This window comes from Rhamphochromis sp. 'chilingali' (genome assembly GCF_963969265.1).
Source record: "Rhamphochromis sp. 'chilingali' genome assembly, chromosome: 10".
NCBI lineage: Eukaryota > Metazoa > Chordata > Actinopteri > Cichliformes > Cichlidae > Rhamphochromis > Rhamphochromis sp. 'chilingali'.
Window position 1 is genome coordinate 32,229,481 of NC_137937.1, and position 17,050 is coordinate 32,246,530.

The 17,050-nt window shown below is 38.5% G+C and overlaps 2 protein-coding genes across 3 annotated transcripts; both read left to right on the forward strand.

The window, feature by feature from the left end:
• Positions 1–845: 845 nt before the first annotated feature.
• fbxo21 (F-box protein 21) lies at positions 846–9,343 on the forward strand. Of its 2 annotated transcripts, none has more exons than XM_080893623.1 (12): positions 846–1,100; positions 1,679–1,814; positions 2,176–2,285; positions 2,900–3,021; positions 3,654–3,800; positions 4,079–4,215; positions 4,324–4,460; positions 5,107–5,286; positions 5,573–5,705; positions 5,966–6,156; positions 6,293–6,450; positions 7,693–9,343. In XM_080893623.1, exons 1-12 carry the CDS (start codon positions 877–879, stop codon positions 7,932–7,934), a joined length of 1,917 nt encoding a protein of 638 aa, XP_080749749.1. In that variant the 5' UTR covers positions 846–876; the 3' UTR covers positions 7,935–9,343. The 2 variants fall into 2 exon arrangements, with proteins under 2 accessions (XP_080749749.1, XP_080749750.1); XM_080893624.1 differs by having other exon boundaries at positions 2,191–2,285.
• Positions 9,344–9,474: 131 nt separating this feature from the next.
• tesca (tescalcin a) lies at positions 9,475–17,012 on the forward strand. Its single transcript, XM_080893625.1, has 8 exons — positions 9,475–9,657; positions 11,024–11,093; positions 11,704–11,784; positions 12,397–12,536; positions 14,478–14,539; positions 15,891–15,998; positions 16,082–16,129; positions 16,230–17,012. Exons 1-8 carry the CDS (start codon positions 9,597–9,599, stop codon positions 16,320–16,322), a joined length of 663 nt encoding a protein of 220 aa, XP_080749751.1. The 5' UTR covers positions 9,475–9,596; the 3' UTR covers positions 16,323–17,012.
• Positions 17,013–17,050: the final 38 nt, after the last annotated feature.

The window sequence follows — 17,050 nt, forward strand, 5'->3', positions numbered from 1 at the left end:
GATTTTAAAGTGCTGGGCAGTAAAATTAATTAATTAAGTAATTAACATTTAAATTAAAGGAAAACAATATCAGCTCATCTTGGGCATTTGAGCAGTGGATTCTTGAAGAACAAATACATCTGTTCTAAATACAGGATCTCGTTCCTGGAAATCAACACCAGTAACCCACCAGTACCACGTGCAATAACTATCTACCATAACACTCACAGAATATTATTATTATTATTAGTAGTTGTAGTAGTAGTGGAAGAGAGCGTGGAGATGTGAGAAGATGGTACTACAAGATGATAGTAAGACCTGTTATGATGGATGGTTTGGAGACAGTGGACCTACAAATAGCCAGGAGGCAGAGTTAGAGGAGGCAGAGTTGACAATGGGAAGATTTGCAATGGGAATGATCATGGGCTGCCTTAGAAATGACTACACCAAATGGTGTAGTCAATACACTAAGGGTGAGTTTCGAGAGTTTAGAGATGCTTGGTTGGCGGTGGCTTGGACTTTTGCAGAGGAGGGACAATGGATGTTATTATTATAATTATTAATATCTTAAATAATTTCTCAAAGGGTAAAATGCTGTAGAATATATAAGTGAGACCTGTTAATTACATCTGACACTACTTGCCTATTAAACAAGACTTGTACTTTTTTTTTTAAAAGTTTCCTTTTATGTTTTTGACTTGCCTGTAGTTTGTTTTGCAAAAAATAAAAATAAAACATAAATAAATAAATAAAATATATGCAGAATTTCCGATGGTCATGAAGGCAGCACCGCTTTTTATTTCCTCTTGAGTGAACGTGGCTCCACCCTCGGCCCGGCCCCCTGCGCCATAAAGGGGCGGCGAAAAGGCAATGAGGTAATCGGGGTAAACAGTAAAGATGGCGACGCCTGTGGATGGAGAGGGACAGCCAAGTCTAAATGGGACTATTCCCGACCCCCAAACAAAAAAACTGACAGACCTGCCGACCGAGTTGCTCGAACACATCCTGTGCTTCCCTGTCCTCAAACATGTCGACATTTGTAACGTCTCCTGTTGCTGCAAGCGGCTACACGACGTTTGTCATGGAAGGGGGAAGGTCTGGGGACACCAGTATAAACTCAGGTGCTGTTTTTTTGTGGTACTCTATGCTGGCTTCTGGTGACTTTTTGTGCTGTCTATAGAAATGAATCTGACTCTTTTGTTATTTATGCGTAGTTTAGAGCTATTAATCTCCAAATGTCTGCTCTGAGGTGGGTTCGTTTACTGCGAACTCACAGGCAGCTGTCAGCCGTTGACATTGTGCTGATGCACCAAATTCATCATCACGCCATGCCGGTGGCTTACCTCCTGCAACAACAATGAGGCTTATAATTGTTTACAGCTTTTGCAAGTAGCGATTTATTCTCCATTACACCAAATGAATTCATTCACAATGAATTTGTATGACCTTGAATGTTAGCCTCTGATCTGCAGAAGAGTGAAGCTCTTGGCAAAAGCTAGTTACTGTAAGCCCTCCTCCTGAGTGCCTTGGCTGACAGCTTTGCTCTTTTTTTTAAGCAGAGCAAAAGACACCTCTTCAGCAAAATGATAAACAGTTCTAGAGACTAACATCTAATGCTTGAGGCACCAGGCAGTTAAATAATTCAGAATTTTTAATCTGTTTTCCTGTAATAAAATAATTACACTGCCTTTATTAACAGATGGCCAAGACTGCAGAGGTTTTATCGTCAGAATGAGTCTTGTGACTGGCTCAGAGAATACAAAACACGCCATAGAGTTGGGATACAAATACGAAGGACTGTGGAATCGATCTCAAAGAGATTCTTCACAGAAGTTGTGAGTAATCATTTTTATCAGTGTTGGGTTTTTTTTCATTATCTGTTTTAGTGTTATGTGTGACTTCAATACCTTGTGATAGACTGGCAACACATGGATCAGTAGCAGTTATACATATTTCACTTAAGATGCAACATTTGATCTTACCAACTTAAATGCATGTTTGTGAGAGATTACGTGGGATGCGTCTGAATTTTTTTTATATTTCTTAACACATGCAAACTGTACAGGTTACAAGTCTAGTATTTAGCATGGAAAACACAGATATAATGGTCTTTGTTTGGTTTTTCATGCGCACATATTTATGCAAGAAAACCTGAGCTTTCAGTGTTCCAAACTAATCTTGAGGTCTGTAACGCAGCCTTGCGTTGGTCAGGTGCTGGGAGACAGCTTTGCAGAAATTGAGTCACTTGGAATGCCTGAGCACTTCTGTGAAGATGAGCTGCTCTTCATACTCAACTCTGACAAGAGGTGAGAGCAGCATTGTGTTTATACTATAATCTCAGTACTTGAAATTCTTGCTCTGTAGCTGCACACCCACTGACCTCTGTATTAGGTACACATGTTCAGTTGCTCATTAACACAAGTGTCTAACAAGCCAATTACAGAAAATCAATGTATTTAGGCTTGTAATGATGACCTAATGCAGTTCATCAACATCACAATGGGGAAGAACAGTAATTTAAGGGATTTTGAATGCAGCATGGTTGTTAGTGCCATACAGGCTGGTGTTAGTTAGCAGTTTCAGAAAATGCTGAACACCCAACATCTCAACACGAAACTGGGATCCATCCTGTCTTGTATCAGCAGGTAAGGCTGGTGGTTGTAGTGTATTAGTGTGGCTGATATTTTCTTGCACACTTTTATCCCTTTGAACATGACTGTGAGTTCACAGCACTCAAACGGCTTTCACAGTCACCAGATTTCAGTCTGATAGAGCACCTTTGGGATGTAGTGGACATTCAGCCAAATTGGGTGTTGATCATGTTAATCCTCTCTAAGATCTCTGTGATTATGATAGCTTTTGTTTTGTTGCATGCGCTCTCCTTTGATCTACCATCTCTCCATTCTCGACTCAAAATTAGGAAAAGCCTGACCCTGAAGTACTATGCAAAGAAAATCCTTTACTTCCTGAGACAGCAAAACATCCTGAAGAGTCTGAAGAATTTCCTGGAGCAGCCCACAGAGCAGCAGTCAGCTCTAGAAGGTGAGGCATCTGTCCCGATAATACAAAGTTATTATACATTTATGTAGACTTATAAATCTCTATTATTACTGTGTTAATAATTTATAGCTACTAATTTTGCTACTAATTATAACATTATACTGTGCTTAACAAATTATTAGTCATAAAAACAACAACAACTACAAAAAAAACACAAATATTTTAGAAATCTGTCAAAAACCTTTTTTTAAAACTAAAAATTTCTACTCAAATTTCAGCCGGCAAACTTCTGAGTTCTGAGAAGTCAGACATTGATCCATGACAACATTCAACCATTAAAATGTATTTTTCTGTTCAGGAATGCAAGTAAATGCCTGTCATTTGGCATCTTGAGAAAAAATGATGTGAGTTACTATTTTTCTCCCACCTTTTTTTCAAAACAAATAACAGTCACTTCAATCATTTTATTTTGGCATAAAAAGATACAATTTCGATTGACGAGCTTGTGCAAACTGGTGAATTACCCATTACAGAAACCTAGAAAAAACGAGTTTAGGCTACTGTGGTGGTGGTCTAATAAATTTGTTATGCACAATATATTGAAATAACAGTGCATTTAAACTTTCCGCCTTTTCCTTATGTAATTCCTGTGGTTCCTTTTTTTTCCTCCTTAGGTGCTGTACTAGTTGATCAGTATTGTAACCCACTGGCTGATGTTACACTTGACAGCATATCAGCCCAGCTGGATGAAATCACAGAGAAAGTCAAGAAGATGCTGAGGATCAAGAACCCATCTCACCCCAGCCTGCGTATTGCCCAAGGTCAGCTTTTAAGTCTCACAGAACTTGAAAAGAACATTTGCTTTCTTTTCTTTTCCGTTCTTTTCTTGTCTTTTTTCCCCTTTATTATGTTTCTCCAAAGATTTATCATCAGTTGATGCCTAAAGCCTGAAGGCTTGGGCTTTCCATTTCTAGTGCATTCTAAAAAAAAGTCAATATGAGCAAATATGTTTGGCAAAGGTGGCACAGCTGCACAAAATCCATAACCTTCACTTTAATGCAAAGTTTGGTTGATGTTTTATTTCTTGTGTGTATTGCAGGTAACTGTTCTGTTGTAGAGGACTTTGAGCTCCAGAGACAGGTCATTTGTGCCCTTAACTCTGTCCTGTATGAGCAGCTTCAATACAAAGGCAATGAGTGTGACTACTACAACCCCCTCAACTCTTATATCCACCAGGTAGACTTTCCAGAAATCCTTTATCTTCAAGGTGTCAAGCTTTTGAATAATTTTCAAATTATTCTTCTTTGTGGAATATTTTCACTTATCTTCTTGGTAATTGTGCAGGTGCTACTACGTCGTACAGGCATTCCCATAAGCCTCTCCGTTCTCTACATGACATTGGCCCAGAGGCTCGGTGTTCAGCTGGAACCCGTCAACTTTCCCAATCACTTCCTGCTGCGCTGGTGCCAGAAACCGACAGGGTACAGCTTTCATTTAAAAAAAAAAAAATTCAGATCCAGTTACTGACTGAAATTTAAGCTGTCATGCATGAAGTTTATGGAAGGGAAAGCATGGAGGAGAGGAATAAATAATCAAGATCAAAGCATCCATTTTCAGGGTTTATGCACACATAAATCAGTAAATCAACACCCATCAGCATTCATCAGCATCAGCTTTAGGAAGTGGGAGTTTACAGTTTGTGATGTTCATTTATTTTTTTATCTTTCATTTGATTTAAGCTACCACAGACAGTCATTTGCCATTGATTTCCCTTGCTGAGGTTACCTGTAATAGACACAAATGATAAACGGCGATGGCTGCATAGCAGAGGTATGAAATCCAGCTACAGTAGTTAGAACAACCATTCCTAATGGGAGTTTGGAGTATGTTAAATGTATGCCAGTGTGTTTTAACAGACACATAGGAACATGTGTAAACACATTTCTGCACCTTACTCAGAGATAAGGACAAACAATTTTTTTAACTTCCTTTAACATTCTTAAAACTCCTAAGCTAATTATCATTTATGTTTTATAAAATTATACAAAGCTAAAGCTGGTGGCAAAGTGTGTGTTTAATGTGAAATGTGTATTTCTATGACATTAATGGAATTTCTTTTTCCTGCAGGACTGAGGATATCTATGACTTTGTCTACATTGATGCCTTTGGAAAAGGCAAGCAGCTGACAGCAAAGGAGTGCGAGTACCTCATCGGCCACCAGGTTACAGCAGATTACTACAGTGCCATAAGCACCACAGAGGTGCTGCTTAGGATGGTGGGAAACCTGCTTAACATCGGCAAGAGAGGGTAAGGGAAATTGAACACCTGACTCTACAATCGCTACAATCGCTTAGAGATAAATGGAGGGCGGATCAGTGGATGATAAAACAAAGAGGCTAATCAAGAATGTTGCTCTAAATTCCTGCTTATCTTTTTGTTTTATGATCTGACAAAATAATTATGGCATTAAACGGTCTCAAAGCAAAATAAATGATTAAAATGGATTTGATGTCTGTCAGATGAATAAATTAATAGCATCTTCTCTTTACTATTTTATTTCTATTTTTTTTTCTTTTTTTTCCCCCCTTGTCAGTGAGGGCAATGAAAAATCCTACCAGCTACTCCGAGACTCTCTGGACCTCTACCTCACAATCAACCCAGATAATGTGCAGTATTTGCTGCTGCAGGCACGCCTCTACTTCCACCTGGGAATCTGGCCAGAAAAGGTCAGAATAGCCAACTATGTGTTAAAAATAAGTCTTGATTTTTAGACTACTGAAAGTAGTTTTTGTAGTGTTACTATACTGGAATTGTTTTCCTCATTCTCTACCTAAATTAAATATTATAAAAAAAACAATTAACATTGTACTGCTCTTGCACAATAGTTTAATATGTAACATAATGTGCAGCTGCATAGGACAGCTATTCTCAGAGGTCATATATCTGACATAAACACATTGTGGATTGACTTTTATCCTTTTCCCAGGTGCTTGACATCCTGCAGCATATTCAGGCACTGGATCCCTCCCAGCACGGAGCGGTGGGTTACTTGGTGCAACATACGCTGGAGCACATCCAGCACAAGAAACACCCTGTGACACCCGAGGTGAAGAGGCGTAGTGCTCCAGAACACCTGGAAGTCCAGTATTCAGTCGGCCTTATTATGAAACACAAGCGGTAGGTCACACCGTAATGTCATTCGCCATGCATCATACATGACAAAACCTAAAATCCTTTCTGATCTTTCTCTCTGATCATACCCTGTATATTTGATCACCTGAGCATTTTGGCTCTTTTCCACCTGTTTTATCAGCTCTGGGTATAACTGTGTGATCTATGGATGGGACCCTAAATGTACAATGAGTCCAGAGTGGATCTCCACCATGAGGGTCCATCAGCTGTCCAATGGGGCTAATCAGCCTTTCTACAATGTACTCGTGCAGGATGGGACTTGCCGCTATGCAGCACAAGGTATGAATCATATACAATAGTGTGGTGATGGTAACTATTAACATCCCCTGTATACAGGTTGTGTGATTGAAAACAAAAATGTGTAAATAATGTATATACTTGGTAAATTCCTTCACCTTCAAGGTGGCATATAGCTGTTTGTTTGGTTTTGTTGGCACTTGTAATACACATTAATGGACAGAGTCTGATCAGTGCTCTACGTATGGCTTATTTACAGAGTAAAAAACACACAACAGTGGCAGTACAGATTGAAAGTTTGTAGTTTTACTAACTTGGGGTATGTGGGTCTGCTCTGACTTTGAGTGGGAATTCCAGGTTAAAGGGGCATTCCACAAAAACAATCAGACTGGGAACGCTGAATTTCCAACTTTAGACTTGTTTAAGAATGCAGCATTAGCCAGTCTCTCTGTACTGCTCTGGTGCTTATTCCACTTTCCAGAAATGAACAGGACTTTAAGCTATGATGTGAAAATAAATTTAATTTGAAATTATCTTGATGAACTTAATTTTTCATTACACAATTTTGACATATTATTTTGTAATTGTCCTCTGTGCAGCGCCACAGTGGATTTTAAAATCAATCAATCAGATGTGATTCGTGTCACCCTTTCAGCTTCAATTTATAAGGTTTAACAAGTATTGCATTATTTTAAATACCCATTTTTTTGTACATAGATGCCCATTTTCAGAGGCTCAAAAGTAATTACTCCATTTACTAACATTCAGTTTCATGGCCAGACAAGGTCAGTTCCCCCAATATTGCATAAGAAATTCAGCAGATAAAGGATTTGGGGCTAATTTTAAGTGTTAAACTTGCATTTGTTAGCTGTTCACTGGCACTCTGAAGAGGCCGATAAGGATGTAGAGGCTATCGTTGGGCTAAAAGGACAGATTACACCGTGCCAGAGAACCTCTAGAGCAGGCTGCAAAGTTCTGGGAAAAAATGGATACAATGTTGATGACGTTCTTTGGACAGATGAAACCAAGATGAATTTATACCAGAATGATGGGAAGGGAAAAGCATGGAGAGGGGAAAAGAACAGCTCATGATCCAAAGCATACCACATCAGTTGTCAAACATGTATGGCTGCCAGTAAAAATGTGTCACTAGTATTTATTGAATACTGACAGCTGTGGTTTACAGAGGTAAAATTACAAAAACATAAGTCCTTGTTCAAATACTTATGGACATGTCACATATACTCAGTCCCACCTGAAGTATGTTTTTCCTTTGTTCTCCAGAGAACCTGGAGCCTCACTCAGCCCCCCTGGAGATTGGCCACCCAGAGGTGGGTCGCTACTTCTCCGAGTTTGCTGACACCTACTATGTTGCCAATGAAGAACTGCAGACACGATACCCAGAGGACATGGATGAAACCTTGTGTACAGTCCGGGAGTTCTATCACAGACTGACACCCAGTGCTGGGAACCAAGAAGAAGCTCCTACCACAGACCAAAACAACCAACAAGCCATGTCTATGTAGCAAGCAGCGCTGTCTAGCACTCTGCCAACCCAGGCTAACCGCTTACAGGTCACAATTAACTTAGCTGGTGCTTTGTTGTCAAAACCAGAGGGGTATACTATGAAGGAAATTCAAGAAAGCCAGGCTTTTGTTGCCTTAGCTGGCGTAACAGACCCTAAAAACCCAGTTGGAGATGATCGGTACCATGACGGTAGTTGTCAGCGTTCTCTATTAAGCTTTCTGCTTCAAACTCTGTGTGTGCTCACATAAAAGAGGGGAGTTTCACATGACATGCAACTCTTCTTGCATATAAAATGACCCATATGAGTGCTACCCTTTCCATTCAGAGCCATTATATGATGATGATTATAAAAGGTGATTAAAATCTATAAGGAAATTTGAAAAATATAACAGTAAAATGCAATACTGTTTACTCACCAGATCAAAGTGAAATCAATTTGACTGAATAGGTATAAAAAAAGTATAAAAGTATAAAAGAAATTATACATTTTCAGTATCACCAAATTAATACATTCACCTTCCTGTGACAATGCAAAGAACCTTTATTCAGTCACTTTAGCAATGTGTGAAAACCTGGCGCTTCCAGATGATTTTCAAACTAAAAACCAGAACATAACCAGCTCCTGACCAGGTTACGAGAACACTACAAGTTACCATGGTGATTTAGCCAGTTAAGACGACCACTTTCATGACACAGAATACTTTATGTGGAAGTAGCTTGCTAAGCCATTGAAATTACTTCGTAGTAGACCCCTCTAGCCGTGTGGAACAGAGAGTTTTTGCTTTGATACATCTGTCCTAATACCCGTGTATTTGTTGTAAAATCAAGGTTCAAATTGTCAGACAATGATGTATGATACTCATTTAGCAGGGATGTATTTTTCACAACCCAAATACCTTCAGAGAGCCAAGTTGGAAAATTAATCAAAACCAGAATAATTTAACTTTAGAAACCACTAGATTTAAAGTAAACAATTAAGCGGACAAGTAAATATCAGAATGAGTGTCCACGTGCTGCAAATCCCCATTGTCTAAAACCAAGGAATGCTCTTTTACCCACAACTCCACGCATCCAGCACCAGTCTTAAAACCATTTACCCTAAATCCCCAGTACATTGACACCCAGACGACTAACTTTGTAAATTGACTTTTGCTTTTATTTCTCCGTATTTTAATGGTGACACTCACTTATGAAGGTCTAACTTTCACATTTCTAGTATTTTTTTTCCTGTATATTTACAAGTGAAATAAGTAGGATGCCATGGCTCATCAGTCTTTAATGAAAAAAACAAAAATAAGTGGAACCAATAAGGACACCAACTACTTGAAGCCGAAATGACTGAGTTTTGAGGAGACAAAAAGAATAAAGCGTTCCAGGTTGTAATACTTACTTTCTGACTCATTTCTCTCGCTTAGTGTATTCATTGTTTTCTAGTTCACGACACATCACTAACTACATCTGCGCTAATGAGAAACATGAAGCAGCAGGTGGTTTATCCGCACACTGTGTGGATTTAGGACCTTGAGGACGCCAGACGTTCCCAGGACGCCAGAAGCAAACTACACTTCTAGTGTCTTGCAGAGGGAAGCGGGTTAATATTGCAACACTACAGAAAAGTTCAAACAAAGTATGCGCTCTGACGGAGCGGTGAAGCAGCAAGAATGGGAGCTTCGCAGACGCGCCCCGAGCACAACTACGACGATCTGACTGACAAAAGTGGATGTAAGTAGGAAGATTCTCGTTTGATGCCGTGCACCGTGCTGTTTGAGTTAAGTGCTTCACTTGCATCGTGGAAAGGCTGGTAGCTGTGATACGCGTCGTCGAGGAAACGAAGGGAGACTAGTGATTAACAATTAGTTGATAGCCGTGCCGACCTGTTTTTCTAGTGTGCTGGCTGATATTAAAACCGCTTATCTTAAAGAGGTCTAAATGGTACTTAGCAAAAGTAGGTCAATTTCGGTTTAAGGCGGAAAGAGCAATAACCGCATTTTGTTCCAATGTTTTTCAAACGCCTAGCTATTTTTAAATTAAAAACCTAATCTCAACGGGAAGAAGAGAGGTTGATTGCTTACACGGAGTAGCTGTCAAAGAAATGAGAAGGTCCCATAACTTTGTGTAAATGGGCTCGACATGTGACACATGGTGTGACAGGTGTAATATTTACGTACTTAATATGCAAAAGAGGATCTTTAAAACGATCTAATAGCGATAGTTATGACTAACAGACGCAAGTTTAAAATCAGGTCTACTGTTCAGTGCGATTGTATACATTGTTGGCGCATTGAGGCACTCAACACTTTACCGTCTGTATGTGGAAGAGTGAAATAAACAAGTTAAAACACTAGTAAGTAGAGTTTTGTTTTTTCGTCTTCTTTTTAAAAGGCGAGTCTCCAAGTAGCGGCATGCCAGTCTGATAAACGGGGATTAGATTTGAATCAACTTTATGGCTTTTGTATGTTTGAGACTTTGAACTATTTTATTGCCTTCATTTCTTCAAGGTGCGTCTCTCTCTGGGCTCAGCTGGAGAGCTTTCTGGACTTGAGTTCTGCGCAGTTTGATGAATTGATATGTTTCATTGCACCCACAAGTGTGTGTGCTTTTTGTTGAGCACAATACTACAGATTCTTCTGTTGTTGTTGTTGCCCCCCCCCCTTTTGGCTTTGGCTAATTGGTCCATGAAGTTGAGTGTTTGTTGCACCACCAACAATGACTAACAAACTGGTTTGTAGAAAAGCATTAATTTACATGCTCTTGGGAAACGGGGGAAAGGTCACAATAAACAGGGGTGTTGTCCACAATGATTAGAAATTCCAAACTAGTTTGATAAGGCACCAGGTAGAACTAGAAAATCATGCTTAAGGCTTCTGGTATGTGTTTGTAGACCTAAAAAAATGAGTGCTGATTTAAGTAACCATGTGAAATTGCATAAAGGTGTTCAGTTTGTTTGCACTGCCATTAGACTGATAGCAAAGCAGCACCCATACAATTTGATTAAAAACAAACAAAGTTAAGTGAATGTATAATTATAAGCATTACTGTAAAAATCTTCACAAATACATTCACATTGTTGATGTGTGCTTCTTTACAGTTTCACAGGAGCAGATCAAAAATCTTTACCAGAGATTCCAGCAGCTGAGTGGAAATCATGAAAAAATAAGGTAACGTGTCTTGTTACATGGGGGTCAGCTCGCAAGTGGTTTTAATGGAAACACCTGGGCTTTCTTTGGCTGATATAGTAGTATGGCAGTTGCAGAGTGGCAGTTCAGACTCACAATGGAGACGTTGCAGTTGCTGCTAAAAGATGAAATACTGTATGGTCAGGCTGAGGAACTGTGAGGATTTCTGGCTTTTCCAGCACAGACAAAAACAAGTAATGTAATGGTAATACAGACACACACCAAAAGAGAGACATTAGGCAAATATAACATGCAGATAATGATGCATTAGTAATACAGAGCAAACACTTACTGTGCAAACACACCACTTCATATATAGACATGCCACATGATCACAGTGGCCGGGTTTTGGTTCCTTATTTTGAAAAAGAAAGGGGGAACAAATGTTTGTTCTGGTAGGTTGGACAGATAGCACTATTCACACTCATTACCACCCTCTAATGTTATTTAAATTTGTCCAAAAAAAAAAAACCCCCAATCTGACTGTGTAGTAGACTGGAGTATAGTGAACAACAGGTGCCTTGAGTTGACAGGTTGCGATTTGGTACCACATGAATAAAACTGAATTAAACCTTATCCTGTCCCACTGCAGCCGAGATGACCTGGAGCGCATACCGGCCCTGAACAACAACCCAATCAGAAAGCAAATTATTACTGCATTCTTTGATAAAAGGTGAGTACAATCAAATGACACCATATTCTCTCTGTTACCTGTATGGTTAATGTCAAGATGACTGAACTCTTTAATCAGAATCAGTTGTTTACTGTCGACTTCTGTGTGTTTTGGCTGATGAAAACAATAGGCTGAAGAGAACCTAATATGTGGAAGTAACTGTTATTGTTGGGTTCAGTCTTCAGCTAAAAGAACATCCATACACTTTGTGAACACACATTATCCACCTGTTCACATGAAGCAGCAGCTTTGAAAATGAGGGTTTTGTTGCTATTACAAGACAGTTGTTGGCATTTTTAATCACTGTGTCATGCTTTGGAGGGTGGAAAGCAGCAGAACAAACCACAATGAACTGCATAATAAACAAGCTGTCTGTGAATGCATGTGGCTTCTGCTCACAAGCAAACAGCTCTTGTGACAAACTGAATAAGGAAAAAAATGTTTTATTTTCCCACAATATGGAGATATTTTCATCCATTGTATCAAAATGAATAGTTTAGGATTATCATTATTTATAGTTATTCTTTTTTTTAACCAGAAAAGGCAGGAAAATGCAGAAATTGCATTGGTTAAAACAAGCCTATACATTGGTTTGTTTTGATTGTGATACAGGAACCAGCATCAGAATGATGTTGGCTCCCTTGACGAGATTGGCTTTGAGCAGTTCCTCATGGTCATGTCCCACTTCCGCCCTGTGAATTCAACAGCGACAGAAGAAGAGAAGGTGACTGTAAGAAAACAAAAGCTTCGCTGTAAGTATCGAGGTGGTTTTGTTTTTTTGTTTTTTCCCCCCCACTGCTGTCTTCACTTCTCTTTGTGTGTATCTCAAGTTTAAATTTTTAAAAAAAGTGTGCCGTGCTTCTGGATAAGACTGTGTGGTGATGCTTACACATAAATGACAACTGAATTCTTCACTGCTTGTCCAGTACTATATTGAGAGCCACAAAGGTATTTATGACCAGACTGGGAATGTTGCCCAGGACAGCCACACAATGTCAAATGTCACAAGTATAAAGGTATGATTCGTCCTATTATAGAAGAGTGAGACACATGAGATTCAAATAAATGCTGACGTGAAATCTGTGGGAGAGCCTTGGACCCAAAACATGGTTGAAGTACAGTTTAAAGGGAAAGAAGGCTTTTTAAAACCAGTTTTTTGTTTTTTGTTTTTTTTTTTTGGGGGGGGGGGGGGGGGTTGTTTTTGAATCCTTCTAAGCAGTTGTTGTCAGATTTGAATAATGAGTCTACGCATGTAGTTATGCCCCTGTAACCACTCAAATTAGTGTGTGTGTGTGTGTGTGTGTGTGTGTGTGTGTGTGTGTGTGTGTGTGTATTGAAATAAATTTGGGATAAATATAGTATCTTATCTCTATAGGAATAGATAATAATTAGTCAGAGTGTTCCAGTAGGCACTACAGTCTACATTTGTGATTTCTCTTTATTTTGGACTCACTTTCTTTTTAAGCTACTTGTTGTATAGTGGGACAAATGCATATAACACAATGTTAGATGATAAGGAATATTGCAAGTGACAGCAAATTGTGGGTTAGCTGAGTAATTTGTGAGCACAAGTGTGTCTGTAAATGAATTGAGTCATTCCTCAACCTGCAAAATTATCTTTAGCAGTACCGGATTCTAGTGCTTGGTTCTTAGTTTTGCACGGGGGCAAGGAAGCATGACACAGTATGATACCAGAAGAGCTCAAAATGACAGATGCATGATAGGATCCAGGTAGTTGGCCTTCTTGTTCGATCCATGGGTCAAAACCTGAAGCTACAATAGCAGATGTGACTCATGGTTCATACAGGCAATTATTAATTTCTTTTAACTGCCCTAATTTGGTGTGGTCCTGGCATATTCTTTCTGTGTTTCATCATACCTGATGAATGAATGTTTACAGTGTATATTGTGTAAGACTTCTTTGAAGTCTTACAAAAATATGCCCATAAAACTTGACCTTAAAGCTAATTTGTCTCCTGGCTAAATGTCTAATTTGATAAAACATGAACAAATGTAATTTGAAAAGTTTTTTTACTATTCTTGGCAGTTTTATTCCTCTTTAAATTCTAAAGAGAAGAAATGGCATACCACAAACATTTTTAATGTTAACACAACCATGACGAGCAGGAAGGGAGGGATGAATAGAAAGGTAATATAAGTTTCAGTCTCTGACAACCTTAAACTATGGAGGCGTGCAAGTGACTAATGTGACCTCTTGTGTACTCTTGGAACTCCTTTTAAGAATAAATGACATTTAGAATAACAAGAAGAAGGAAAAACAGTTTGCTCTCCAACAGTCAGTTACTTGACATAAAAAGAAAGGAATGCTTTCTGTGTTGTCACCTGTTGTTTCTGAATATTTACTTCCCATGTTTTATTTATTTAAACTTTGGGCAACTTTTAAGTTAGCATAGCCTTCCTACTGTCACACTGATACATTTGTAAAACGGAGACAATGCGACATTAAATCTCAGATCAGCAAAATAGTCAAAATGTCTGGTTATTAGCAGAGAGTAGTTTATGGCTGTTACTAGTAAATTTGTTATGGGGCTACAGTAAATAGTTATAGTACTGTTATTCCAGTATCTTCTTAAGCATACGTCTAATTGCTTCTTCCTCAACTTTCTCTGTGAAATCCTGTGACTTGATGAAAATCTGATAAACCATTTTTCCTTTGTTTGTGTGTTTTATAGTCCTGTTCAACATGCACGACACAGACAATGATGGCATTATTACTCTGGATGAGTACAGGACGGTAAGAGAAATTAACCATGCACACACTAGCATACACAATAGCTGCTGATAAGAAGCCTTAAGTAAAAATTCCAACACAGGAACATTTAAACGGAGGACATAACAAACTTAATTATTGTAAATATTAAAGTCACTTTAATTACTTTAATATAGCTCAAATTATTTATAGAGCATTTTAAAAAATGACATTCATCACAGGCGAAAACAATGTTACACAAACCTTTTTATTACAGTGCTGTAATGTTCAAAGTTCACCTGTGGGTTCAAAATAAGACGGGTAAAGAATAATACTCTATTTAATCAACAATTACATTATCTGTCCTGTCAGTTATGTTGACTGATTTTGTGAACAGTCGACTATTGTGTCACTTTGAATTGTGGGACAGCGTTATCTATTTTCCTATTATAAAGGATGAAGTAATCAAGGGAGATTGTAAGTGAAGCACATTTCTTAATGGTTTATTAATTTAACTAGTGCTTACTATGGCTATGATGTAGCTCCTTGCGTGTAAGAAAATCTGAAGGGCTGGCTTTCACCAGAACTTACAAATGCATTTTTCCTCAGCAGTCCTGATATAGTACGTAAGTGCCCTTGAGGAACTTTTTTTTTAATTATTTGTGTTGACATTTTTTTTTCTTCAGGGATTAAGATAACCAGACTAGGTCATATACTCTACTGAAACCCAACTGGCCCTTGTTTTAAACACTAGGCAGCATTATAAAACAATGCCACCTGCACATAACGTGTATGTACTTTAAGTATTTTGTATTAAAAGGCTGGACTGTGGAAATGTTGATGACTAAATGTACATCTCAGGTTTAAAAACAGAAATCTCCTTGAAATTATATTTAAGACGACTCATCAGCTAATGTTGCAAAAGATTTAAAATGCCTTGCACTGAAAGACTGACTGAACCAGTCTGTACACACCCACATGGCCCTCAAACAGCATTATCAGCCAAAGCACATAAAGACATATAACATACAGTACTCTTCAGCCATCTTCACCGTTAATTTTCGTGTGAAAATAACATGGTAGGCACCTGCTGTGACACATACGCGATTAACTGCAAACCAACTGCAGAACAAGTTAGAGTTTAATAGCTCAAAAGACTGTTCATACTTGCAAGAATTAACCCAGATGTTAAGTTGGGTTAAAGCAAGATTTACAGATAATGTTTTATCACAAAGACTGTTAATATAAATCCAAGTGGATTTTTGGGCACTTAATCGAAGCAAGCTGATTGGCTGCGAATACCATTCTTAAAATATAACAGCTGAATTTCTTACCTCTCGCTGTATTTGGAAATCATCGTGTGGAGTCGACTTTTAATATTCTGTTCACATCCAAGGTGGTAGAGGAGCTGCTGTCTCAAAGCGGAGCCATTGAGACCGAGGTTGCCAGGTCGATAGCAGATGCTGCCATGCTGGAGGTGGCAAGCACAAATGTGCCCCACATGGTAAGAGAACTCACCAAAGCTGAAATGTTACAAGAAATTTGCACATGTGCAGCGAAGTAACACAGTCACTGGTCTCATTCCAGGCCCCGGATGATTTCTATGAAGGAATCACATTTGAGCATTTTGAACAGGTTTGCACTTACCTTATATATGCAGATATATCTATATATTAGATTTAGATGGATAAATATATTTTCAATGTAAGAAAAACATTTTGTTTTCTGCCCACAGATTTTAAAAGGCATTGAAATGGAGTCCAGGATGTCCATTCGCTTTTTGGACATGAACACCGCAACAATGCGTTGTGGGAAATTAAGCTCTTGATTGGGTTGTTGTAAGGAAATATTTATGTTGCTGCTGTTTTAGCACAGTGTCACCAGTTGTAAAAAGGAATGAAGCCAGCCACTTCTGATATAAATAAATATATAAAGACAAACAAATATATTTTTGAACAGGAAAAAATGCTAAATAAATGTAACACACTGCTGTAAGTTCATTTTCATGCCAGTTTTAAAGACTGCATGTCACTTGTGCCTTTCTAGAGTTCTTCAGTTAAGCTTTAAGAATTCAGTTTTTATGTTTTATTATCTGAAAAATAGCTAGTATGAACGAATGCAGTGAGGTTTACATTTAGGCTTTGGTCACAACACACACCAGTCTCTCAGCACTACAACTATTCTACAAGCTCCACTGCAGCCAGCAGGTAATGTGAGGGTTTCTTTATACTAGAGAGAATCTTCACTTTAGCTTAACTCAGTGGCTACTCTGGCATTCATGGGTCAACTGTTATGGCATCCAAAGTGAGACGCTGCAGGCACACACCATTTCCTCTGTAGCTCCAGAATAGCTCTTTTTGCTGTGTTCCTCTGTTTAACCAACCACTACTGATGTACTGTAGAAAAATGCACTATTTTTGATTACTGGTATATGGGAGAGTGTACTTTCTCTAAGGTGAAATCTGACATCCCTCTCAATTAATTCTATTAATAAACAAAATAAATGTGAAGAAAAATGCTTGTGTACATTTTTTTTGTTTTAATAGGAAAAAATAT

Coding starts and splice junctions, on each gene's coding strand:
- tesca (XM_080893625.1), top strand. CDS start 9,597: ATGGGAGCTTCGCAGACGCGCCCCGAGCACAACTACGACGATCTGACT. Junction 12,537..14,477: donor AAGAAAACAAAAGCTTCGCT/GTAAGTATCGAG, acceptor TGTGTTTTATAG/TCCTGTTCAACATGCACGAC. Junction 16,130..16,229: donor CATTTGAGCATTTTGAACAG/GTTTGCACTTAC, acceptor TTCTGCCCACAG/ATTTTAAAAGGCATTGAAAT.
- fbxo21 (XM_080893623.1), top strand. CDS start 877: ATGGCGACGCCTGTGGATGGAGAGGGACAGCCAAGTCTAAATGGGACT. Junction 3,801..4,078: donor CAGCCTGCGTATTGCCCAAG/GTCAGCTTTTAA, acceptor TGTGTATTGCAG/GTAACTGTTCTGTTGTAGAG. Junction 6,157..6,292: donor CTTATTATGAAACACAAGCG/GTAGGTCACACC, acceptor CTGTTTTATCAG/CTCTGGGTATAACTGTGTGA.